Source organism: Euwallacea similis, chromosome 27 (genome assembly GCF_039881205.1).
Source record: "Euwallacea similis isolate ESF13 chromosome 27, ESF131.1, whole genome shotgun sequence".
Taxonomy (NCBI): domain Eukaryota; kingdom Metazoa; phylum Arthropoda; class Insecta; order Coleoptera; family Curculionidae; genus Euwallacea; species Euwallacea similis.
In genome coordinates, this window is record NC_089635.1 from 50727 (window position 1) to 77814 (window position 27088).

The window sequence follows — 27088 nt, forward strand, 5'->3', positions numbered from 1 at the left end:
GGACACGAGTTTGGGAATATAGAGTACCCTATTAATATGTTACCTGAGTAAAAAGATGGAATACAATACTCAATCATTCAAGAGAAAAAAGGCATTAAAGGAGCGCTATGCGTCTTAAATACTTGCGTGTTTGTAGTGTTCAACAACGATCGGCGTGGCGCAGTGGGTAAAGTAATTGCCTGCTATGTCGTCGTCCTGGGTTCGATTCTCCCTCCATGCATATGTTTTTTTTATTTTATTTTTTTCATTTTAATGTTGTTTAATTATCAATAAAATATTCGAATAATTAATAATTACTTAAAATATATATATTGATTCGAAATTGGTACGTTAAACATTATTTTATTTAGTTATAAAAATATCTGTCTATAAATACCTTTTGAGGTTCGGGTAAAATCACATCATTTAGGAAAACCGTAAAATATTTACGAAACTATAAGACTTATAGTGCTTACAGAATTTCAAATTTATTTTATATTGTTCGTTTATAACTATTTTAGAACAATCTTTATTATGAGATTTATCATAAAAACAATTTAAATATAAACGTTTCCTGCATGATGCACATAATATGATAAACGATATACTTTGACACTCACAATTTTTTTTAGTTTTAAATGTGAACTTTGTATTTTTTCCTCGTACAATAACTAAAAAATAATTGTATATATTAGTGGGGTACTCTATATTCCCAAAATTTCATTCAAATCTGTAACCCCAAACTCGCGTCCTCCCCTTGTTAGAGGTTTTACACACCTCACTATTCTCGGATTAAGTAAGTTCTTAAGTAATATGCGTGGCAAGGACACCAGCACGTATAGACCATAGAGAGTGTTGTTTTTGTATGATAATTTTCATACAGTAATGTAGGTCAAGGCTCCCTTCAGAATCATTTCATCTGGATTAACCAAAGAATAATAATCACTATTAGGTACTTTGTCCGATACCGAAATGCCAACCCTGAGGTTAATGAGGCAACACAGGCAAGGATATAACTGTAGTGTGCCGAATGTGTGGAATAACTATACGCGAGGCAAAAATATAACACTTTATTAATTTATCGATGATGCAAGAGCGAAAGTGAGGAGCAAAGACCCTTTTGGTGTAAGTGTGAATGTCTGAGGAGACGTGTCGAACGTTTCTACGTTTCTACTAGTTCTGATTTTTCTGCGTAGACCTCCCCTATATACGTATATAGGTATGATACATATGTGAACTTTGTTAAAGTACATTGATGAGGGTAGTTTGAACTTTAAACAGTACTGAGATCTTTGGTTTCAGTTAATTACAGTTTTGATGATTTAGCTATGCCAGACAAAGAAATCGTGTTTCTAAATAAATATACATTCTAATCGGGTTGTAACATTGCCCTCGGAAAGTAATGCAAGTAATGCAAGAGGAAAACACATAGGCGTAATCTGGGGTACATTACATAACGATTTTTTTTACTTTATCTGCATATCTCGAGCCATGTTGGATACTCACTCAACTCGCCAGCTTTTATCCATGATGATGATTCTCTCACCACTTGTAAGTTATTCACATTGACCTTGCCATTTGCAGAGTCAACGTGTTAAAATGCTAATTCCAATAACTTCTCAAGTTTTACTTTTTAACTTATCTGATCAGTCAAAAAGCACTATCTAAGTTAATAATCAACCCTCTGCAAAACTGCTGTTGCGCAGCTATTATTTTGCACACCACTGTATGTGTACATCTCTGTTTAATCTTTCTAAAATTAATGGAAACTATGGAGTTTGGTCAGGTTATAAAATCCATTTAAAAAAATAAGATAAAGTTGATAAAAACATTTCACTTCTAAATAATGTGCAAAACAAAGAAAGACTTTGCTAAATTATTGCGCAAAAAATCACCGTATAAAGTCTACAGGTCATAGAACATTTTATCCAAAAAATAATACAGATTTAAATAAACACGATGAGATTCCATTTAATTTTGATGTGGTTGAAAAATCAATAAATTTTCAGAGAAGTTATCTACATACAGGGTGTTCGAGATAAGGAGATTTTTAACGTAGAAAACTATTTATAGTAGGCCTTGGTCGGATGAGTTAGAAAACAATTTTTACAACATAAATATAATTTTTTATTCTCTATCTTTTGAGCCTTGGTTCTTTGAAATCGAGTTATAAATGTAAAAGTTTGTTGAGGTTCCTTCGATAAACGAAAACCACGAAAACAACAATTTGGTTTACGAAAGTGGACTGTATTAAATTTCACTTATATAAATAATGGTAAAGTATTGGTCTAAGTATGAAGTGGGAGTTTGCTTAGTTGGGAAGATTACGAGTTACGTTTACGATCACATGTCTAGAGCGAGCACTGGTCAAAGAGAGCAAAATTACTGCAATCATCCCTTAAGTACTAAACCCGAGGAACTCCACCCAGGGGCGCACCAATACCAGACACCATTGCGGGCAATGGTCGCGCCTAAGGTCATAAAATCGCCGCCATCTGGCAAATACCTATACAAGTCGCTTTCATTGAAGTATTGCGATCTGCCGAATTGCGGATCGCGGCAAAGGTCCAATTTAGAATGCTTCCTTTGACTAGTAGCGTATTTCCCAGCCATAAAGAGCCCTTCGATATGGCCTGATGGGTACGATGGTCTGGCGCCCAGATGGAATCCTTCAAATACGTATCGATGCCCATGGGCGTAACTTAAGGGATAAAAATACAAAACAAATTAACTAAGCAAACTACGCCAAGAAACAATAACCTAAAAGTCCTTAACATGCCCCCCGCCTTGAAGCGCTTGGAGCGTCTTCAACGACAGTCTCTACCGGCAAGGGACATATCTTACTAAACGAGCGCTTCACCAGACCACTGGAAGTTCTTATGGTAGCTACACGGTTCACTCCGTCCCGGCCAGGATGCACTGCTACAATTCGTCCCATGCGCCATTTTGAGGGAGGAAAGTTGTCTTCCTTGACGAGTACAAGCACTCCTTCTTGGACGTCTTGCTGCTGCGTTTTCCATTTCACCCTCTGCTGAAGTTCGCTGATGTATTCCTTGCTCCATCGCTTCCAAAAGTGCTGCTTGATTAATTGGATTCTTTGGAATACAGACAGCCGATTTGCAGGAACATGTTGCAGGTCTGGGTCGGGCAGCTCCGTGGTGCTTCTTCCAATCAGGAAGTGAGCGGGTGATAAGGGAGTTAGGTCATTGGGATCTTGAGACATGGGAGAAAGAGGACGGGAATTGAGAATCGCTTCGATTTGTGCTAATAAAGTGATCAATTGTTCGAACGTTAAGTTGGCATTTCCCGCCACTCTCTTCAGGTGGTGTTTTACCGATTTGACACCAGCCTCCCAAAGACCTCCGAAGTGAGGTGATTGGGCGGGTATGAAGTGCCACTGCACACCTTCTCGAGCACATGAATCGACCAAATTGCGAGATTCTTTAATTAAGAAACTGCCGAGCTCTGACAGTTCCCGATTGGCACCAACGAAATTTGTGCCATTATCCGAGTAAACATGACTAGGCCGTCCACGCCGAGCCACAAACCGACGAAAAGCGAGCAAAAACGACTCACTACTGAGATCAGACACTAATTCCAAATGCAGAGCCTTCGTTGCAAAGCATATAAAAACGCTTACGTAGCACTTGGACAACCTCGAGCCGCGACCCTTTCTATCCCTGATATGGAGAGGACCCATGTAGTCCGCTCCTACCACTGAAAATACGCGTCCAACAGTTAAGCGCTCTTGTGGAAGGTCACCCATGATAGGCGCTAAACATTGAGGATCGAATCGCGAACAAGCAGTGATGTCCGACGAATACTGCCATGTCAACTCTAAAATCTTAGCCCTATCATCACCATTGAAGTCTAGCACCTGGAAGTCCTCGCTTCCTTGACTTACGGAGCCCAAAATTGCAGGTTCGTTGGAAATCCATTTTCTCAACTTGAATCCACCGCCCGACAATGCGGCCGAAACCCTGCTACAAACGCTGACTCCTTCCTCAATCGAATTTACTGAGTGAAGGAAGTCATCGACATAAAACGACGATTTTATTATAGATGCTACATCGAGTTCGCACTCCTCGGCTATTTGATGAAGACACCTCACGGCCAGGAAACTGGCGCTAGTTTGACCGTACGTTACGGTGTTTAATTCGAAAGCCTCGACAGGGGCTGAGGGCGATTCCCTCCAAAGAATTCTTTGCAACGCTCGTTGCTTAGGCTCAACTAATACTTGCCTATACATCTTGGCGATATCCGCCGATACTACAAAACGAAATTCACGAAAACGAATCAAAATGTCGAACAAATCGGGCTGGATGACAGGACCAACCATTTGCAACTCATTAAGGGATTTGCCTGTTGAAGAAGGCATGCTACAATCGAATACAACCCCTAATTTAGTAGTGCAGCTTTCCGATTTGATCACAGGATGATGAGGCATGTAGTAGACGACACTATCATCCTCATCAAGCACTCGAGACATGTGCCCCAGGCTCAAATATTCACGAATGAATTTGCAATATTCATCCTTCATCCCTTGATCCTTACTGAGCTTACGCTCTAACGACAAAAACCTTTGGAGAGCCTTCTCCTTCGAATTACCTAGCTCAGTGACAGGATGCTTGAAGGGGATAGCAACAACGAAACGACCGTCGGACGAACGCCTATGCGTTCTTTGGAAATGCTCCTCACATGAAAGCTCCTCAGCCGACCAGGCCTTGGTCTCAGCAAAGTTCTCTTCAACTTCCCAAAACCTTTTCAAGTCAAATTCGATTTCACGGCCACCATGCCTCGAATTGACGCTCAAGTTACAGACTGTGCTGCTGATGCCAGCCTGCATCATCGCTCCGGAGACGACCCAGCCGAACCTAGTTTTTTGCAGGATGGGGCTATTCGGACCAAGACTAATTTGACCAACACACAACAATCTATAAAACAATTCGCTACCTATTAAAAGGTTTATGGGACCAGGCCTATTGAATTCTGGATCCGCCAATGTAATGTTGGAAGGAATGTTTAATCGACTGATATCCACAACGGCACCAGGAATGAATCCGGTAATCCTGGGCAAGACTAAACATTTCAAAGAAGCTTGGTAACCCCTGCGTCGGGCACACACCTCGACGTTGCAACTGTGTGTTATTTCCGACGCCTTTAAACCCAATCCTCCGACTAGCATTTCAAATTTGTCCATCTTTATCTTTAGCCTTTTACACAACGAAGAGCTAATGAAATTCGACTGACTTCCCGAATCCAAAAGCGCGCGTACTTTCAAGCACGCTCCCCCGGCACTGCGAACCTCTACCAAAGCTGTAGACAGAAAGACATGGTTTTCCGAACTTAGTGCAGACAACGAAACCCTATGTTCCAAATTCTCCTCCGAATGGGAGATCGCCTCTTGCCCCCTGCTAGATTCAAAGTGCAACAATGTGTGGTGCTTAGTCGTACACTTGGCACAATGCTTTGCGCGACAATCCTTTCCGAAATGCCCTAGCTTTAAACAATTCAAACACAATTTGAGTTGTTTGGCTTTGTTAAATCTTTCGCTGGGAGGCATAGCCAGAAACCTTTGACAATTAACTAGTAGGTGATTTGCTTTACACACTACGCACTTCAAATCGCTTCCTACGAAAGTTTTAACACTTGCCTTATTGTGTTTGAATCCCGCATTTTTCTCTGGCTTAGTGTTGCCCCTCTGACGCTCGATTGCGGCTAGCATGTCTGCCCTATTTTTTAGGAACTCTCGCAAGGATTCCCACGAGGGAACCTCTTTCTTGTTGCCCTTCGCCTCTTCCCAATGCCTTTCCGTTACTCGATCCAGCTTGCTACCTACGAGACAGGCTATCAAATCACTCCAGTGTTCAGTTTTTTGACCCAACGCCGATAACGTCCTTAGATTTTTCCCTACGTTATCAATTAGGTCCCTCAGTTTATGAGCCGATTCCTTATCTACCGATTCTATCTCGAGTAACGCCTTCATGTGCATATGTACAAGTACTCGCGTGTTATTGTATCGCTCGCTTAAGGTTGTCCATGCGACATCATAATTATTATCAGTAAATTCCAGAGTTTCCAGAACCTGGGATGCCACACCTTGCAACGACGCCCGCAAGTAATGGAATTTTTGAATTTGATTTAACGAGTGGTTATTGTGTATCAAGCTTACATAGGTATCCCGAAAACCTAGCCAATCTTTACAATCACCAGAAAAGGTGGGTAACGAAATAACTGGCAACTTGACGCCTGCTAAGGGACTAAGAGGCATCGATTCATTTGCATTGCTGACTTTTGCCGATCTGTCGGCCTTACTAAATTTATCTAATAAATCTTTGCCATCAGCCTTTAGCCCATAAAATCGGTCTTCAAATTCAGCTCGCTCATTCACCTCTTCATCAAGATCAGTAGCGTGTAGCTCCAACTCACTTTGGGCGGCCTCAAACTTATCGAAAATAGTGTCTAATTTATTAAATCTTTCTACTAATTGATTGATTTCAGTGCTACTTAATCCATCATCCAAATCCAAGTTTTCGATAAATTTACCAAACATAGTAAGTTGGGCCTTGCATATTCTCCTAGCCACGTTTAACCTTTTAAGTTCCTCAGCAGAGGCCATAATCTCAACAAATTAAATATATTCAACTATAAATTACTATGAGCACCAATACAAATGACTACGGGTTGCAATTTGTGGTCGATTCAAGATTTTACAAAATATGCAGCTACGATATTTGTGATACACAAGATATTATTTGATCGATACGAGTAGCACAAACGAAACAATAAGGATAAAGGACTTACCCACTTCCCAAACAAAGCTCCTTAGCTTCCACGATGATCCAAACACACCAAGCTTTTCTTCTTACTTAGCCACGACGACGAATGATTTTCTTGTTCTGGCACGTGTAGCGACTTCTACCAACGCCTACAGAACGATCTTTTGGTTTTGCGCGTGAACGACTTTTATCACGACACAAACGACGAACAATTTTCTTGTTCTGGCACGTGTAGCGATTTCTACCAACGCCTACAGAACAACTTCTAGCACGATATAAACGACGAACGATTTTCCACGAGCCCGTATCCGGCTCGAAGGACCAAAATGTTGAGGTTCCTTCGATAAACGAAAACCACGAAAACAACAATTTGGTTTACGAAAGTGGACTGTATTAAATTTCACTTATATAAATAATGGTAAAGTATTGGTCTAAGTATGAAGTGGGAGTTTGCTTAGTTGGGAAGATTACGAGTTACGTTTACGATCACATGTCTAGAGCGAGCACTGGTCAAAGAGAGCAAAATTACTGCAATCATCCCTTAAGTACTAAACCCGAGGAACTCCACCCAGGGGCGCACCAATACCAGACACCATTGCGGGCAATGGTCGCGCCTAAGGTCATAAAATCGCCGCCATCTGGCAAATACCTATACAAGTCGCTTTCATTGAAGTATTGCGATCTGCCGAATTGCGGATCGCGGCAAAGGTCCAATTTAGAATGCTTCCTTTGACTAGTAGCGTATTTCCCAGCCATAAAGAGCCCTTCGATATGGCCTGATGGGTACGATGGTCTGGCGCCCAGATGGAATCCTTCAAATACGTATCGATGCCCATGGGCGTAACTTAAGGGATAAAAATACAAAACAAATTAACTAAGCAAACTACGCCAAGAAACAATAACCTAAAAGTCCTTAACAAGTTACAGGGGTGTTTCCATCTTAAATGGGTCACACTGTATATATTATTTGTGACCATAGGGGTATTACAAACGGTACAATAAATTACTGCCAAAGGTGTTCCTCAGTTTGTTTCGCAAGTTCCCATTACAGATGTACTCGTATAACACTTTATGGTTTAATTGCGTTTTAGTCTTTTTTTCGGCCTTAATCAAGAAAATTTCTATTATGGACCTGTACGTAGTTTTTTAATTTTTAAGAATAAATTAATAAATTGAAAAAATTAAATTAATTAAGAATAAACAATTAGCTGTATCAATTAACGGTATACGTTATTTAAATATTTAATAATAATCTAATGACTGAATTGATGAACTAATTGAATAGAGTACACACACGAAGAGCACATAAATTTAAATTAACAGAAGTTCTAAAAATTGAAAAAACAACAACAAACGAATACGAATAAAACAACTAAATTTAGAGCATATGTCCGAAAAAACTGCCATTATTTTCTAAGCATAAATAGCACCTTGAAACTGTCGATTCTAACGCCGTAGTCAACATTTGTGAAGTAATACCGGTAAATGCGTGCAGAACTAACCCCTTCAGTTTCTGTACTATAGCAAAATTTTGCTAATAAACTTAATTCTTAACGAGCCCCCCATACGAAGAAATCAAGCGGGATGATATCATATGATATCAGGTGAACTATTAAATTTTATTTAACCCTGAACTACTATCGTGGGGTCAAATTCGACCCTATCACTTGCTCTTCTGGGGATTCCCGATACGCCGTTCGGCTTACGACGCTGCCGTTCTATGTATTTCCCCTCTTAAGTACCTACTTCAGGATTCCGTTTAGTAGCATAAAATCCGTCGAACTGATTGCATGTAATTTAGGTTTGGGGTCATATTTATCCCCTTGATAGTACTTACGTCTATGTATAATAATATAGTTATTATATCAGAATGGCAGATAATTTTCTAAGTATTGGCGGTGCTACAGTAACCTCGGACAATATTTATGACTTTGTAGATGATCTAAGTGACACACCTGAGAATGTTGATACTAATAGTGACTATAATAATAATGATTCAGACAATGTAAGTGAACACTCCGAACATGATACGGCCTCAGAAATTCATCTGAGCGATCAAAGTGATTTATCAAGCGACGAAATTGATTCATCATCAAATGGTGATACTTCTTATTACTACGGACGCAACAGTTATAAGTGGGCTAAAAATCCTCCAGCACCATCAAGAGTTCGCGCACAGGATATTATTACACAATTTCCCGGTCTTCGTGGACCTGCTCTACAATCGAAACCGTCCAATCCACTTGAAGCCTGGTCTTTTCTTATCTCCTCGGATATGCTAGCCTCCATTGTTGAACATACAAATGAAAAAATTACCGACCTAAGTGTAAATTATGGAGATAATTGCACATTTGTTGATCATGTAACCGAAATTGAACTCAAGGCATTTTTGGGCCTTTTGTACCTTTCTGGGGTATTCAAATCTAATCACGAAGACGTAGATTCATTATTTTCGACAGGTTGCTTAGGTACGCCGATTTTCCGGACAACAATATCAAAAGAACGCTTCTTATTTCTTCTCACAGCAATTAGATTTGACAATCATGAAATAAAGGAGCAAAAGAAGGCCAGTGGTGATCGACTTGCAGCAGTATCCTCTTTGTTTAACGCTTTTATAGCGAACAGTATAGGAAACTACACCTGTTCCGAATATGTCACAACTGATGAGATGTTAGTTGGATTTCGGGGCAGATGCCCGTTTAGAATGTATATGAAAGCCAAACCAGTGAAGTACGGCATCAAAATAATGTGTTTATGTGATTCTAAGACATATTATTTAGTAAATGCTTTCGTGTATACAGGTAAAATGAACGAGCCAAATCCTCGGAAACTGTCCATATCTACCAGATCAGTACTTGCTTTAGTGGAACCAATTGCTAATAGTAACCGGAATGTCACAGGGGATAACTGGTTCACCTCATTAGAACTCGTTGGTGAACTCAAGAAACTTCGACTTACGTATGTGGGCACTATGAGGAAAAACAAAAGAGAGATTCTTCCACAGTTTCAACCAAATAAAAATTACGAAGTTGATAAGAGTCTATTTGGTTTTACTCGAGAGAATACAATCGTGTCATATGTCCCTAAGAAAAATAAAAGTGTGATTATGTTGTCAACCATGCATCACGACAACTCTGTTGATCAGGAGAGTAAAAAACCGGAAATAATAGCTTTTTACAATGCGACGAAAGGAGATGTTGACGCTCTTGATCAGAAATGTGCCCTTTATAGCTCAAGCCGAAGATGTCGTCGTTGGCCGTTGGTAATTTGGTACGCTATAATGGGTATTGCTATAATAAATAGTCATATTATTTTTCACGCTGCCAATCCTGGAGTAAAAAAAAACCGCTCGGACTTTATGAAAGAGTTAGGGATGAGTCTCATCAATGAGCAATTAAAATTACGATTTGCCATACCCAGTTTGTCCAGAGAGCTTCGTTTAATAATCTCGAAAGCTTTAGGAACAGAAATAACTTTGCAAGATCCGCCTAGACAAGAAGGACGTGTTGTGAGACGTAGATGCTACTTGTATCCTAGGAGTAAAGATACTAAACATTCTACAGTTTGCGCAGAATGTCATAAAGCAATCTGCAAAACTCATTCTCTTCAACAAGTCATCTGTACTTCATGCAAAGAATAAGTAAGTACTGTGTAATACAGCAACTTCTATATTTCTGAAATTATTGTATTACAGTTTTATATGGGTTAAAATCATGAATGTTCTTTTTTTTTGCATGAAGTTTGAATATCCTTTTCTTCGTTGCAGATGAAGCCTGTATCATTGACAAACAATTCCCAAAGCGGTAACTCTGTATTTTATTTTTTTTTGTTATATTTGCGTAGAAACAAACAGTATTGTTATTTTTTTACATAAATCCGAATATATGTTTATTTTGAATTGAAATATTTTATTTTTTTTGTAAATAAAAGTATTATATATATCCTCTGAATACCATACATTAATCGAACATATAAAATCAAATCACAAAATTTGTTTTTGTACAAAAAATATAGGGGGTCACTGGTGACCCCACGATAGTAGTTATGTTAGTGTAAAGGGACGATAGTAGTTAAGGGTTAAGGATAAATAAAATATGGAGTAATTTAGCACACTTTGAATTTTATTTAATACGAAAAACATGGGTCGATAGTGCTGATATGTACCCAAAGTCGTCGCAAGGTCAGTTTTCTTTAGTACGAAAAAATAAGATTCGATCGTGTAGGTATATACCCAGAGTAGGCTCAAGGTCGAGGAAAGAAAAACTCTAGAAATTCTTTCGGAATTTGTTTGCGAGTTAAATATCACATCACTTTAATCAAAAGGAAGAAAAATAAATAGTCGAAAATGCGTAAATTAATTGCAACTCAAGGCAATGGGGCGTCTGTATACTCCGCCACGGGGCATCCCAGTAAGCAGCCGAAGTGATCCGCGATCCCTAAAGGACAAGGTGGAATTTCTCAAGAAAAATAATTGAATGCAACAAGAAGTCAAATTCCTCCGGTGGCCAAGTGTCCACATTCTGAGTTAAAAAATCTGGACCCTTCCACCAAAGATCGAAAGTACTAAGTTCGGATGGGAGCATCCCTTTGCTACCACAATTGGCGAGATTATCGGTACCAGAGATGTACAGTGGATCACAAAAATATTCGGACACCTACTAAAATTCATTTATTATTGGGTTTAATAGACTACGTACTGAACGGGCAAGAAAAATTTAATTGCCAATAAATAGATTAAATCTTACATACTAATATTTAATAAAGTCATAAACAACAAATATATACAACTATAGAAATAATAATAAACTTGTTTAAATAACATTTTTATCAAATCACAAAAATATTCGGACGCCAGTTTAAACGTAACAAAAAAAGATAATAATTGCAATCCTTCTAAAAATTGATATTTTGTATGACCTCCTTTTTGGTTCCGAACACTTTGCAATCAGTGTGGCATGGAAGAAATTAATTTTTTTATAAGTCGTGTATCAATTTTAAGCCATTCTTCAGTTAATACTCTTTTTAATGTTTCTTTGTTTGTAATCTGATGTTGTCGAATTTGAACGTCTAATTGATGCCACACGTTCTCAATAGGGTTGAGATCCGGGGATTGCGGTGGTGTTTTTATCACATCTAGGCAATTATACAACAACCATTCTTTCACTATTCGAGCATTGCGCTTAGGATCATTCTCTTGATAAAATTTAAACCGATCCAGTAATCCCATTTTGTCAGAACTTTTTTTTAAGATTTTGCTCTAACAAGTTGAGATAATATATCTTATCCATTATTCCCTTAATAAAAACCAATTCGCCCACGCCTTGCGAGGATATACACCCCCAAACCATTACAGAACCTCCTCCGTGTTTAATCGTGGGACATAAATTGTTGTTATTTAGCTTAGTATTTGCTTTTCTCCAGACCATTTGCCTACCGTTCGATCCAAAAATATTGAATTTAGATTCATCGCAAAAAATAACGTCATTCCAGAAGTTCTCATCCTTAGAAATGTGTTCAGTGGCAAATTCAAATCAAACTTTTTGATTTTTCTCACTTAACCAGGGCTTTTTCCTGGCTTCGGACGACCGTGGAAACCGTGATCACGAATACATCTTCGAATGGTCACCGTTGACACTTTCCTTCCATGAAATTTTTCCATTTCCATTTGCAACTTAGGGGCACTCATTTTAGGATTTTCTCTCACTCTTCGCATAATAAGTCGGTAATCTTGTTCGTTGAGAATTCGTGGACGGCCTGATTGCTTCAATGGCATTATTCTATCTTCATTTTTATACTTCGATTTTATGTCTCCTACCGAGCTTTTACTTAGATTTACCATAGCACCTATTTTTTCGGTATGAATAACCTTTTTCGTAATTGAAAATCACTAACTGTCTAATTTCGAAACTAATGTTCTTCTTATTTGCGATACGACCCATTTTTCAGATGATAATAAATTGCAATTCGATAACGTACTCTATGGATGTGTATGAAAGTGATTCGTGACATAAAAATAAGTTGCAAAATAATTTTAAAAAAACTGCTGTCTTGCGAACAGGTAAACAGCGTCCGAATATTTTTGTGAGATTAAAAATATTCGAGAATTTTCTAATTCCGTAATTTTCTTTCGATTTCGATGGTTTATTTGGAAGTCAAGGTCATTTTATGGTAAGAAAAATATCTTAGAAATTCGTCATTGAATATTTTTTGTCTAATTCTTTCAAATATCCATTTAAAACGGTAAGTATAATTAATTAGATTTGCTGTCCGAATATTTTTGTGATCCACTGTATGTTGCCTCGTTCATTGGTCCACGAGGAGCACGGTTGCCAAAAAATTAATAAAACACCTTATTATGTGATAAAAACCATATTTTTTTCTGTTAGATGAATTGAAATACGGAGTTTCATAAGTAAACATAAAAGGAGAAGTAATTTGAGCGTAAACGTACGAAGCATAAAGCCGATCAATGGGAAAACCCGTATCCAATCCTTGACAGTTTGGTGAATGAAATTTAAACGATGAGTTGAAAATAAAAAGATGTCAGGCTCAAAGGACCGAGCCAAAAAGGGATATATCTCAGGAGTAGCAATTATCGTGGCTTAGAATATGGCTTCTTTAAGGGCTCTCTCTCATAGATTTATTTCCCCATTTTATAAGCCTTTTCGAATTAAACTAGGATCACTGATCCTTTTATTCTGATCACAGGTAAACGATATGGTGATGGCGAACTTCTGCCCTTCCGTAACTTTTTTCCAAGGAAAACAAATTTTATAAGAAAATACACGTAGTTAAGTACCTTTTCAGCAAAATGAGGATTTTCCGCCCCGGAAGTGAACATTGACATTCGTCCTTTCTGCAGCTCCACAGTTACATTTGCCTGAGGACTGTCCAAGTAAATATTCCCCCCGGGACATCCTTACTGTAGTCGTTGAGGTAAAGCAGCGATATGTAGCGAAAAGATTCATATGTATGCTGAGAAAAATCGACATTTCGCATGCTTTTATTATATAGTCTTCCTAATTAACCAGTACCTTATCTACATGCACGTGCCAACACTCATCATGAATGCTCATACCAGCTTTTGCTGCGAGCCTTGAGAAAAACATCGTACGTATCAGGAAAAGTTTAGTCGCATCCAATCCAAACGATTCTGCAACGGCTTTTTGGATTTTTTCCCTAAAATGTCCAAGTATGAAACATGGGGGGTAGCTTCAATTAGAAGGTCTTTACCGATTCTGAGAGATCTGTAAATTTTCGAATCAGTGGGGGCGATAAAGTTCGTTTTCATGCTTTTGTAGAAATTAACGAAGTTTCCCCATTTTGAGATAATGCCCCAGAATGTAGGTCCATAATTGTCGCTCCTCCATTGGAACCACCCAAAGACATACCTGTTAATTTGTAAATGTGACATTATGATTTGCAAATGTTTTCAAGATGGTGTCAAATTCTGAATGTCAAGATGGCGTCCAAGTAAACTGTCGCCATTTTAAGACAACTTAAAGCAAAATTGTATTGAAGATAATCCATGTGGAGCTGCTGATGTTTTAATATTATACCTTTTTTTGCCAACCACACTAAAACATCTGTCTAATATTCTGTGATTATTCAGTCACTGACAAAGCGATCACATTTCCTTGGAATGCAGCCAGTGTACCGTTTTACTTCATCCATGTAGGATTTGTCACACTCAACGTGATGCCCTCGCCCATCATGTGTGTAATCAAATGTTACTAAAACATTTTTTAGTTCATTCTGTGATAATAATAAATAACGAAAATATATCTAAAATTGTCTCTTTCCCACCTTTTGAGAAATACCATACACAAATTAAGACCCCAATGATTATGACGATTCTACTAAATATTCTTTGCCCACTAAACTTTGCTAAGAGGCCATATTTACTATAGGAATATGTTAAGAAAAAGATGATAGGAGGTAATGCTTAGGTGATAAGGAGTAATTGAAACTTACTAGGGGACACGTTTTCCCTTCAACTTGTCCTTGTGCAGTTTCTTCGGGATGAACCTTCGACGTCTCCTTAGCTTTTTCCTACCTTTTGCAGACCTTCAATTCAGTGCTCATTGTCCTTTACGTATGTTAGGAAAAAGCGGAAAAATAACTTCCTTTATTTTTAAATATTTAATCTGTATAAAACTATGTTTACGGAGTAAGAGGGTACCTGCGGCCTACACGACGCCACCAGAGCAAGTGCCCTTCTTCCCTTCTTCAAAATTCCCTTTTTTTTTACCTAAAACCCCAAAAGTGCCCGACATCGTCTGTTCTCTGTCTCCCTGACAGCTCACAAATTTTAGCATTCCAAAATGAAGGTGTAGCCTCAGCTCATAAATTAGATAAGTTCGACATGGCTACAATTACAAACAGAACACTATCATTAATATCTAATCCCAAGAAAAGGAGCCCTTGTCCTTGTCACCGGATACGATGTCGAAACATGAAGGGAATGCTCACACGTATAATACTTATACTATAGAGCCTTTGGGCTCTCAAGAAGGACCAAGAAAATCAATATGTTTGACTGGGGGGAAATCATCAAACTCGGTTAAATGGAGACTTCAAGATTATTGTGTTGATGAATAGAGGTGTTATTGTAATTTAATTGAGAAACAATTTTAATTTAAACTTATATACATATACACACACGTATGTGTATGTATGTATATGTATATGTAAGATTTCGGTATCGTTATGGAAAGAAAAAAATAAAACAAAAGCAAGTTTTGAGGTACTTCTTTACTTGTCAAGGATCCGAGTCAGAATGCTCCCCGATACACATGTCTTATCCACCCCCGCGCTCTTTTCAAGAGCATTGATAAGCCACATTCCAGGCCTTTTCCCACGATTCCCTGACCCATCATCAATTTTTCTCTCGCCTATGTTAAGGAATTCATAAACAACCCTCTATCGTTTTCTCACGCTTATCTTAGAAGTAATTTACGGCTAACCCCCATGTCATTCTCACATGGTATTACTTGATAGTCTTAACATAAGCGAGGAATGCTCACACGGCCAATTCTGACACTAAATTCGCTCTCGAATTTACCTCTAACAATTATTGACAAATAAAGCATACTTAATGAATTAATCTAAGTCTTAACAAAAATATACTCAATGAACTAAATCTAAGTTTTAACAAAAACATGCTCAATGAATTAAATCTAAGTTTTAAACAAAAACTTACTCAATAAATTAAGTCTAAGTTTTTAACAACAAAAGAATTCTCAAGGTGTGAAGCGTTACAGCTTCCAACATCAACATTTTTTTTTTTTTATGCGAAGCGCTACGGCTTCCAACATCAACAATTTTTTTTTTTTTTTTTTTTTTTAATTTATTTTTTGAAATGGTCAATGCTCACACGAGCCTAATAACGATAACAATAAGTAAATAACTAGTCATCTTCCATCTGAAACTCTCCAGGCCATATTCGTAACATATCAGTTGCGACTATCCTTTTGCGATTTGTTATTAAATTTAGCAGTTCCACTCGATCATTCGGAACGAGTTTTGTGATTTCAAAAGGACCGTCGTACCTTCTGTCCAGCTTTGCCAAGTGAGAGTTTCCCGATGGATGGAAAACGATATCTCCTACATTAAAGCTTTTGTTAATTCTATGCGTTTTATCATATTTAGATTTCATGTACTCTCCATGCCTAAGAGTACGTTCGTATGCTAGTAGGCGATCTTTTTCTAGAGTATCAGTTATGGTGCGAGGAATAGCAGACGTTAGAGACTCAATGTTTTGGCTGGCTAGGTGTCGACCCGTTAGAAGATAAATAGGTGCGAATCCTGTAGTTTTTTGAACAGTTGTGTTTAGTGTACCCTGTAACTTTTCCGCGCTACTCGTCCATTCTGACTTACCTTTGATTGTTGTTCTCAACAAATCTAGTACCGTAGAGACATACCTCTCGACTTGGCCATTACCTCTAGGGGCACTTTTGGCTACACAGTGCTGCTCAATATTTAGGTCTGATAGGTATTTTGTAACTAATTTGTCGGTAAAATTTGTCCCGCGGTCGGAAATGAGTCTTTTTGTGTTTCCTAAGATGTTCAAATAAATTCTTAATTTATCGCGGGTTTCTGTTCCCGTTAGGGTTTTTATGGGGATTAAGAAAACAAATTTAGTAAAGGAATCTATTAAAATTAAAAGATGTTTAAATCCTTCCTTAGTTTCGGGAAAAGGACCGACACAATCGGCGTGTAAGGTGTGAAACGGGATTGGTACCTTTTTGATGGGATGTAGGGTTCCTTGTTTTGGGCCAGTATGTTTTTTACTCGCTATGCACGTTAAGCAATGATTACAGTATTTCCTGACGAATCGGGCCATTCTGGGGAACCAGAAGTAATGATTTATCATTGCAAATGTTTTATCTATTCCGATATGGTTCTGTTCGTCATGAAATAACTTTAACAGACCAAATCGGCTGCCTTTCGGGACATAAGCACGATAGATAGGGGGGTTTTGTCCCGGGTTGATTTTTCGGAACAAAATATCTTTTTGACAAAAATATTCATGCGTTAATTTCCCTTCTTCTAATTTGGATTTAATTTCTCGCGTAATTGGGTCTTTTTTTTTGACTGATTTTTAGCCAGTTATCGGTTGTAATGATATTTATTTGCAACGCGTGGGGTTTCTCTATCGGATTTCGACTTAAGTAGTCTACGTGCTGAATATATTTGCCTTTCCGATATTCGATTGTAAAGTTAAATTATTGTAAGTACAGCCACCAGCGCGCGACTCTCGGGACCAAGTCCTTTTTGTTTTGGGTTAATTTTAAGGCATTACAATCGGTCACTAGCTTGAAGTTTATGCCTAGCAAATATACCCTAAAGTGTTTAACGGCTGTATACACTGCTAGAGTTTCCAATTCGTATGAATGATATGGGCTTTCTGTATCTGTGGTACGCTTGGAAAAATACGAAACTACTCTTGTCGTCCTATCTAAATGCTTTTGAAACAGTATCGCCCCGAATTGAAAACTTTGTACAAAACTCATTATTTAATTTGACAGTGAAGAAATGAATCTTTGCTATTTTATTATCAGATTCCCTTGTTCGCTTGTTTTTTTTTTTGAAGCATTTCGATTCGTCATGACCCTGTTTGCGGCAAAAACTACAAGTTACGCGGGCAGGCCTTGTTTCCAGTCCAGGTTCCTTTCCCGAATTGGGGCAGTTTCGTACTAAGTGTCCTGGACTGTCACAAAGATAGCATAATTTAGGGCCATCATCTTTCCCGAATGGATATTGGCGTTTTGTTCGAATAGGGGTGGCTTGTCTATTATTATCTATCATTTTGAAATTATTTAAGAGAGATAACAACGCAGCCACAGTGGTGACTCCACTATTAAACATCGCGGTTCGTACCGTTGCGTCTCTAACGTCACCCATTACGAGTTCTACCAACTGAGACTCAGATAAATTAAAGTTCAAGGCCTTAAGTAAGGAAATTTTCTTTCTAGCATACTCACAGTACTCTTTAGCGTCGTTGCTGGTGTATCTGCTGGCCTGGCGAAACCGCTCACTCAAGTTGTTTTTCGGCGGGTATAGGTCCGACAGTTCCGCCTTGAAGTTTTCCCAAGTTTTCTCGGAAGGCTGCCAAGCGTTGAACCATTCTTTGGCGTCGCCCATCAATCCACTAGCCGCCCGTGATAGAGTCTCGAAATCGGTCCAATGGAAGGTTTCTCGGAGCTTTTCGATTTCGGTTACCCATCTCGCTGCCCCCAAGTCGTCACTTGTTGGATTGAAGAGTGGTATTTGGATCGAGGTGACTACATTCCTTGAAGAGTTCGGTTGCGCTGCGTTTTCCCTCATTTGCTGGAGAGTTTCAGCTAGGACTTGGACCAAATCCTCCATGTTCCAGTTTTGTCACACTCGCGATTTTTTAAGAAGAAAGAAGGAAAAAAAACTTCCGTGTAACTGCTCGGCGCTATTGAAGCACGACCAAAGCACTTATTCGCACACAATTAAAGCACTGATTAGGACACGACTATGGCACTTATTAGGGTTGTATCCCACTTCTGATGTAAGATTTCGGTATCGTTATGGAAAGAAAAAAATAAAACAAAAGCAAGTTTTGAGGTACTTCTTTACTTGTCAAGGATCCGAGTCAAAATGCCCCCCGATACACATGTCTTATCCACCCCCGCGCTCTTTTCAAGAGCATTGATAAGCCACATTCCAGGCCTTTTCCCACGATTCCCTGACCCATCATCAATTTTTCTCTCGCCTATGTTAAGGAATTCATAAACAACCCTCTATCGTTTTCTCACGCTTATCTTAGAAGTAATTTACGGCTAACCCCCATGTCATTCTCACATGGTATTACTTGATAGTCTTAACATAAGTGAGGAATGCTCACATATATGATATGCACGGTGTACATGACGATAGACAGAACACGAAGCCAAGAGTAGAATCAGCATTATTTCATTATAAAAAGCTATGAATGCCTTAGTATAGTTAGTTAATAAGTTGACTTTGATGTAGATGCTTAAACTTTGTAATCGTTCTCAAAATAATTTTTTTTTTTTAAACTAAAAATCCCAAGTCCGAGACTAAACTGTTCCAAACACAAGTAGTGTTCTATGTTGACACCATGTTGAGGAAAAATTATTCGATACAATATATATAAAGTAAAAGTTAGATTATGCTCAGTAACCTTACCAACAATAGAAGTCGATCGACTAAAATATGTGAGTAACTACTTTGTTTTGTATTGTGGTTTACTGTGTATTTTAAGGATGTTTGTAATAAAAGAGGGACATACTTTATTTGGTCCAAAATTAAAACGTTATTTGAAGGATTTTAATTGCTCCCATAATAACTTCGCTTGCCTCAGATGGGGCTATTTGAACAATGGTTGCACTTAAAAATTGAATTGCTCCTGTCAACTTTGTTACTGTTTATCACGCAACCTCAAATACACCTACTAATTTCCATAACCTCGAAGTTTATTGATAATATTGTTTTCAGTTAAAGTTTAAATTAAAATTGTTTCTCAATTAAATTACAATAACACCTCTATTCATCAACACAATAATCTTGAAGTCTCCATTTAACCGAGTTTGATGATTTCCCCCCAGTCAAACATATTGATTTTCTTGGTCCTTCTTGAGAGCCCAAAGGCTCTATAGTATAAGTATTATACGTGTGAGCATTCCCTTCATGTTTCGACATCGTATCCGGTGACAAGGACAAGGGCTCCTTTTCTTGGGATTAGATATTAATGATAGTGTTCTGTTTGTAATTGTAGCCATGTCGAACTTATCTAATTTATGAGCTGAGGCTACACCTTCATTTTGGAATGCTAAAATTTGTGAGCTGTCAGGGAGACAGAGAACAGACGATGTCGGGCACTTTTGGGGTTTTAGGTAAAAAAAAAGGGAATTTTGAAGAAGGGAAGAAGGGCACTTGCTCTGGTGGCGTCGTGTAGGCCGCAGGTACCCTCTTACTCCGTAAACATAGTTTTATACAGATTAAATATTTAAAAATAAAGGAAGTTATTTTTCCGCTTTTTCCTAACATACGTAAAGGACAATGAGCACTGAATTGAAGGTCTGCAAAAGGTAGGAAAAAGCTAAGGAGACGTCGAAGGTTCATCCCGAAGAAACTGCACAAGGACAAGTTGAAGGGAAAACGTGTCCCCTAGTAAGTTTCAATTACTCCTTATCACCTAAGCATTACCTCCTATCATCTTTTTCTTAACATATTCCTATAGTAAATATGGCCTCTTAGCAAAGTTTAGTGGGCAAAGAATATTTAGTAGAATCGTCATAATCATTGGGGTCTTAATTTGTGTATGGTATTTCTCAAAAGGTGGGAAAGAGACAATTTTAGATATATTTTCGTTATTTATTATTATCACAGAATGAACTAAAAAATGTTTTAGTAACATTTGATTACACACATGATGGGCGAGGGCATCACGTTGAGTGTGACAAATCCTACGTGGATGAAGTAAAACGGTACACTGGCTGCATTCCAAGGAAATGTGATCGCTTTGTCAGTGACTGAATAATCACAGAATATTAGACAGATATTTTAGTGTGGTTGGCAAAAAAAGGTATAATATTAAAACATCAGCAGCTCCACATGGATTATCTTCAATACAATTTTGCTTTAAGTTGTCTTAAAATGGCGACAGTTTACTTGGACGCCATCTTGACATTCAGAATTTGACACCATCTTGAAAACATTTGCAAATCATAATGTCACATTTACAAATTAACAGGTATGTCTTTGGGTGGTTCCAATGGAGGAGCGACAATTATGGACCTACATTCTGGGGCATTATCTCAAAATGGGGAAACTTCGTTAATTTCTACAAAAGCATGAAAACGAACTTTATCGCCCCCACTGATTCGAAAATTTACAGATCTCTCAGAATCGGTAAAGACCTTCTAATTGAAGCTACCCCCCATGTTTCATACTTGGACATTTTAGGGAAAAAATCCAAAAAGCCGTTGCAGAATCGTTTGGATTGGATGCGACTAAACTTTTCCTGACACGTACGATGTTTTTCTCAAGGCTCGCAGCAAAAGCTGGTATGAGCATTCATGATGAGTGTTGGCACGTGCATGTAGATAAGGTACTGGTTAATTAGGAAGACTATATAATAAAAGCATGCGAAATGTCGATTTTTCTCAGCATACATATGAATCTTTTCGCTACATATCGCTGCTTTACCTCAACGACTACAGTAAGGATGTCCCGGGGGGAATATTTACTTGGACAGTCCTCAGGCAAATGTAACTGTGGAGCTGCAGAAAGGACGAATGTCAATGTTCACTTCCGGGGCGGAAAATCCTCATTTTGCTGAAAAGGTACTTAACTACGTGTATTTTCTTATAAAATTTGTTTTCCTTGGAAAAAAGTTACGGAAGGGCAGAAGTTCGCCATCACCATATCGTTTACCTGTGATCAGAATAAAAGGATCAGTGATCCTAGTTTAATTCGAAAAGGCTTATAAAATGGGGAAATAAATCTATGAGAGAGAGCCCTTAAAGAAGCCATATTCTAAGCCACGATAATTGCTACTCCTGAGATATATCCCTTTTTGGCTCGGTCCTTTGAGCCTGACATCTTTTTATTTTCAACTCATCGTTTAAATTTCATTCACCAAACTGTCAAGGATTGGATACGGGTTTTCCCATTGATCGGCTTTATGCTTCGTACGTTTACGCTCAAATTACTTCTCCTTTTATGTTTACTTATGAAACTCCGTATTTCAATTCATCTAACAGAAAAAAATATGGTTTTTATCACATAATAAGGTGTTTTATTAATTTTTTGGCAACCGTGCTCCTCGTGGACCAATGAACGAGGCAACATACAGTGGATCACAAAAATATTCGGACAGCAAATCTAATTAATTATACTTACCGTTTTAAATGGATATTTGAAAGAATTAGACAAAAAATATTCAATGACGAATTTCTAAGATATTTTTCTTACCATAAAATGACCTTGACTTCCAAATAAACCATCGAAATCGAAAGAAAATTACGGAATTAGAAAATTCTCGAATATTTTTAATCTCACAAAAATATTCGGACGCTGTTTACCTGTTCGCAAGACAGCAGTTTTTTTAAAATTATTTTGCAACTTATTTTTATGTCACGAATCACTTTCATACACATCCATAGAGTACGTTATCGAATTGCAATTTATTATCATCTGAAAAATGGGTCGTATCGCAAATAAGAAGAACATTAGTTTCGAAATTAGACAGTTAGTGATTTTCAATTACGAAAAAGGTTATTCATACCGAAAAAATAGGTGCTATGGTAAATCTAAGTAAAAGCTCGGTAGGAGACATAAAATCGAAGTATAAAAATGAAGATAGAATAATGCCATTGAAGCAATCAGGCCGTCCACGAATTCTCAACGAACAAGATTACCGACTTATTATGCGAAGAGTGAGAGAAAATCCTAAAATGAGTGCCCCTAAGTTGCAAATGGAAATGGAAAAATTTCATGGAAGGAAAGTGTCAACGGTGACCATTCGAAGATGTATTCGTGATCACGGTTTCCACGGTCGTCCGAAGCCAGGAAAAAGCCCTGGTTAAGTGAGAAAAATCAAAAAGTTTGATTTGAATTTGCCACTGAACACATTTCTAAGGATGAGAACTTCTGGAATGACGTTATTTTTTGCGATGAATCTAAATTCAATATTTTTGGATCGAACGGTAGGCAAATGGTCTGGAGAAAAGCAAATACTAAGCTAAATAACAACAATTTATGTCCCACGATTAAACACGGAGGAGGTTCTGTAATGGTTTGGGGGTGTATATCCTCGCAAGGCGTGGGCGAATTGGTTTTTATTAAGGGAATAATGGATAAGATATATTATCTCAACTTGTTAGAGCAAAATCTTAAAAAAAAGTTCTGACAAAATGGGATTACTGGATCGGTTTAAATTTTATCAAGAGAATGATCCTAAGCGCAATGCTCGAATAGTGAAAGAATGGTTGTTGTATAATTGCCTAGATGTGATAAAAACACCACCGCAATCCCCGGATCTCAACCCTATTGAGAACGTGTGGCATCAATTAGACGTTCAAATTCGACAACATCAGATTACAAACAAAGAAACATTAAAAAGAGTATTAACTGAAGAATGGCTTAAAATTGATACACGACTTATAAAAAAATTAATTTCTTCCATGCCACACTGATTGCAAAGTGTTCGGAACCAAAAAGGAGGTCATACAAAATATCAATTTTTAGAAGGATTGCAATTATTATCTTTTTTTGTTACGTTTAAACTGGCGTTCGAATATTTTTGTGATTTGATAAAAATGTTATTTCAACAAGTTTATTATTATTTCTATAGTTGTATATATTTGTGTTGAGGTATTTTTGAGTCTCCGTAGAGAACAAGAAATATACACTTCTACAGAGTAGTGAGAATTTTATTAAGTAGGTCCTTATGGTACGAGTGGCAAAAATGAACTAACTTACAAAAACTAAAAAACCAGGCCAATGCAATTGACCTGCCAACTAAGGTTCTTAGAATTAGACAATACACATGTGCAAGCAATAAGAAAGAACTTTCACCAAGAACTACCCCAGTCTGACATCTATAATAAAGGATTGCCAGATGAGTTCGCATATGGCCCTTCTTGGAAAGAACCAATAAAATCTCTAAATTCTTGCAACATGAACAAAAACAAGCAAAAACAAAACATTCAAAGTACAAGCAGTGTCGCATCATAATTTCAACAATTAAAAAAAAAATAATAAGAATTACAATTGATGGCAAAACTTTGTACTCGATGTACTAGCAACTAGACTAACTGATGATTATGACAATAATAATAATCCTATGCTAAACACCTGACTTTATATAATAAAAAGATGCTGACGGTGCTGAATTCTGGAGCGTGTTATGGTTTTTGTTTATACACGTGGTACATATGTTATGGGTTCATATAGGAAATGACCATATAATTGTACCGTAAATAAATCAATACGATACTGATACATTTGGAGTGCAGACGGCGGCGGCCGCACTTCTAATAAAATACGCCAATCCCTAAAATGAACTTGGAATTATATCTTTCATTCTTTCTTTGAAACGAAAGGATTTTCTCTGACAAAACTGAAAATTCATTTTATTTAAAAATAATAAAATAAAAACGAATTCCAAATGATAAAAATGTTATGATAATTAATTGAAAAAATTAAGTTAGTTGTTCGAAATTCCCACCCTACTGAGTTAGGCAATAGCCCAACCGGTTATAAAATGACCTTCTAAAATTTCGTAGCATATTGCAGCTAATATTTTGGAATGAGTTTTCGATTTTTCCTCCAAGTTCATTCAAATTATTAGCCTTATCAAAGCCATAAATACTAGATTTTACGTGCACCCATAGAAAAAAATCGTTTGGAGAAAAATCTGGAGATCTGGTTGCCCACAAAATAGTCCTCTTTTGCCCTGTAATAAATCATTGGGGGAACGTCTGAGACAAAAATTCCATGACCAAATGACTATTATGAGCAGGGCATCCATCCTGTTGGAATCAGATCTCACAGAATCGATTACCAGCGATTCTTTGAATTTCGGACTGTTGGATTTCTGATACAAGTGTTCCCGTCCAAAATTCAATAGTCTTTATGTTCTCTAATTTATTGTCTGTAAGAGTCAAGTTTGTTCAATTTATGACTCCTTTTCTTAAAACAAAAGAAAGAAGAAAGTAGGGTTTTTTGGGTCTTTTTGTTTCTTGAAGTTAATATTTCACCCATGTAAAGACCAGATGATCAGGACAATAAATCAAGAGAATGGTTGCAGTGTTTGACCTTTTTAATACAGATGAGTGGTAAAAGTGTGAGCTTTTAGTAGTTAGTTCGTTACAGATCTTTTGACCGTTAACACGTGCCTTCTGACTGTAATAAAGGAATTAGAGTTCTAACAGAAGTGATCTGTCTTAGATTCTTTTATTTCTATACCCCATAATCCAATACGGACACTATTTGTTGTTGAAGCAGGTCCAAGTACTTCGCGCCAATTAAGGTTCCATCAATGAAAAATGGACCGATCATATTCTCACCCAATATGCCTTCCCACATGTTCAATTTTTGAGGATACTGAATGCGAACATCAAAAAACTTGTGCAAGTTCTCCCGAGACCAATATCGCACACGAGCAGAATTAGGTCGATTTAATAATGGATAAGTCGATTCATCCGTGAAGAAAATGTTCCTGAGAAAATTGTCATCACGATTCGACGAGAAAAATGAAACAATACAAGTTTTGAGGCATTTCTTTACTTCTTAAGAACCAAGACCAGAATGCATCCCGATACACACGTCCTATCCACCCCCGAGCGCATCTCTTTTTTTAAGAGCATTGACAAGCCACATTCTAGGCTTTTTCCCACAATTACTTAACCCTTCATCAATTTTTCTCTCGTCTATGTTCAAAGTATTCGTAAACAACCCTCTATCGTTTTCTCACGCTTGTCTTAGAAGGAATTTACGACTAACCCCCATGTCATTTTCACATGGTGTTACTTAATAGCCTTAACATAAACAAGGAATGCTCACATACACAAATCATGTTCAAATTAACCAACATAACGTGCACTATTGGTCCTCTGACAATCCGAGGTGGATTAGACAAATAGAGCTCCAGCGTCTGTGATTTGTAAATGTTTGGTGCGGAATCATACGAACACATTTGATTGGACCATTTTATATTGATGGCGTCTTAATCCTTTAATTAACAATACATAAAAAACACTAACAGAAATTATAAACTTTTCATGGTGTACTAATAACGCACCCTTACGTATTTTTATGCTAAAAAAATTTTGTTCTAAGTAATCGTGGAGTCCCATATGGGTTATATCTTTTAGGATACATTTTGTTTGGACTATTTTAGTTTTTGAGACTTTGATTTTAGAAGTTTTACAATGCTTCTTTAAAGGCACTTTTCCAGTTAAAGGGTTAAATGGAAACTGTTGGAGTCTTAAGGGAAAAGCCTTCTGACACCAGGTATTCTTTTGTACGTGGGTACCGCCACGTCAAATCAGGACGATGGTCGAGACAAAACACTACCGTAACGTCAACAAATCTATATTTAAGAATCTGTGATAACTATTACTGAACTAAGTGCGTTAGAATCTCAAGTATCAATTTGGAGGAAGGTCGGATCTTTGTTTATTCGTAGAGTTCCACTCTCAATCTGCCCAAAAAAAGGACGCAGGGAAAACGAGCAGAATTTGGTTTCGGCCCATTTTGTTCTAGTTGACCAATCAGAACACAAATTTGGTAGGTTCCCACGAACTTAGGATTTTTAGATTGAATGAGAAAAAACAGACCTTAAAAGGTTTTTGCAATTAACGTCTTAACACATGTGATTCTGCGAAGGGCCAAATCACTGATAAGGACTGGTGAGTGGCGACAGAGTCACGGTGTGTTAAGTGTACTCGAGAATATTTTTACCTAATGGTTCTCACGGTCAAACCAGAACATCCCTCAAGTTGAGCGATTTATGTATTGGTTATCGCTTCGTTTGAGATGAGGCATAACAGATGATTTGGACGGGTATCCAACAAAACAAATATCAAACCTTTTTGACCTAAATTTGCCTCTTTTACTTGAAGAATTAAAATTTGAGTTACGGCGAACCATGTGGTTTCGAAACGATGATTGTCCAGCTCATTTTTCAAGAAATGCTCGGCAAATCTTAGATCGCGATTATCCAGAACGTCGGATCAGACGCCTTGGAACCGTCAATTGGCCAGCTAGACCACCAGATTTCACTTCCCCAGATTTTTTTTTATGAGGATATTTGAAAAATAAAGTTT

At 37.7% G+C, this 27088-nt stretch overlaps 2 protein-coding genes, 1 long non-coding RNA gene and 1 pseudogene across 3 annotated transcripts; 2 read left to right on the top strand and 2 right to left on the bottom strand.

Annotated features, from left to right (window-relative positions):
- Nucleotides 1–2749: 2749 nt before the first annotated feature.
- LOC136417174 (uncharacterized) lies at nucleotides 2750–6598 on the bottom strand. Its single transcript, XM_066402723.1, has one exon. It carries the CDS (start codon nucleotides 6596–6598, stop codon nucleotides 2750–2752), a length of 3849 nt encoding a protein of 1282 aa, XP_066258820.1.
- Nucleotides 6599–8628: 2030 nt separating this feature from the next.
- Nucleotides 8629–10398, top strand: LOC136417176 (piggyBac transposable element-derived protein 4-like). Its single transcript, XM_066402724.1, has one exon. It carries the CDS (start codon nucleotides 8629–8631, stop codon nucleotides 10396–10398), a length of 1770 nt encoding a protein of 589 aa, XP_066258821.1.
- A 1263-nt stretch (nucleotides 10399–11661) lies between these two features.
- On the bottom strand, nucleotides 11662–18629 carry LOC136417177 (2-oxoglutarate and iron-dependent oxygenase domain-containing protein 3-like; annotated as a pseudogene).
- A 1161-nt stretch (nucleotides 18630–19790) lies between these two features.
- On the top strand, nucleotides 19791–23523 carry LOC136417217 (uncharacterized). Its single transcript, XR_010752781.1, has 5 exons — nucleotides 19791–20423; nucleotides 20665–20838; nucleotides 21007–21164; nucleotides 21219–21363; nucleotides 21423–23523. It is a non-coding gene; the product is annotated as an uncharacterized lncRNA (long non-coding RNA).
- The last annotated feature ends 3565 nt before the right edge of the window (nucleotides 23524–27088 follow it).

Bases quoted from the DNA above. Each gene is read 5' to 3' on its own strand.
- LOC136417176 (XM_066402724.1), top strand. From the start codon at position 8,629: ATGGCAGATAATTTTCTAAGTATTGGCGGTGCTACAGTAACCTCGGAC.
- LOC136417174 (XM_066402723.1), bottom strand. From the start codon at position 6,598: ATGGCCTCTGCTGAGGAACTTAAAAGGTTAAACGTGGCTAGGAGAATA.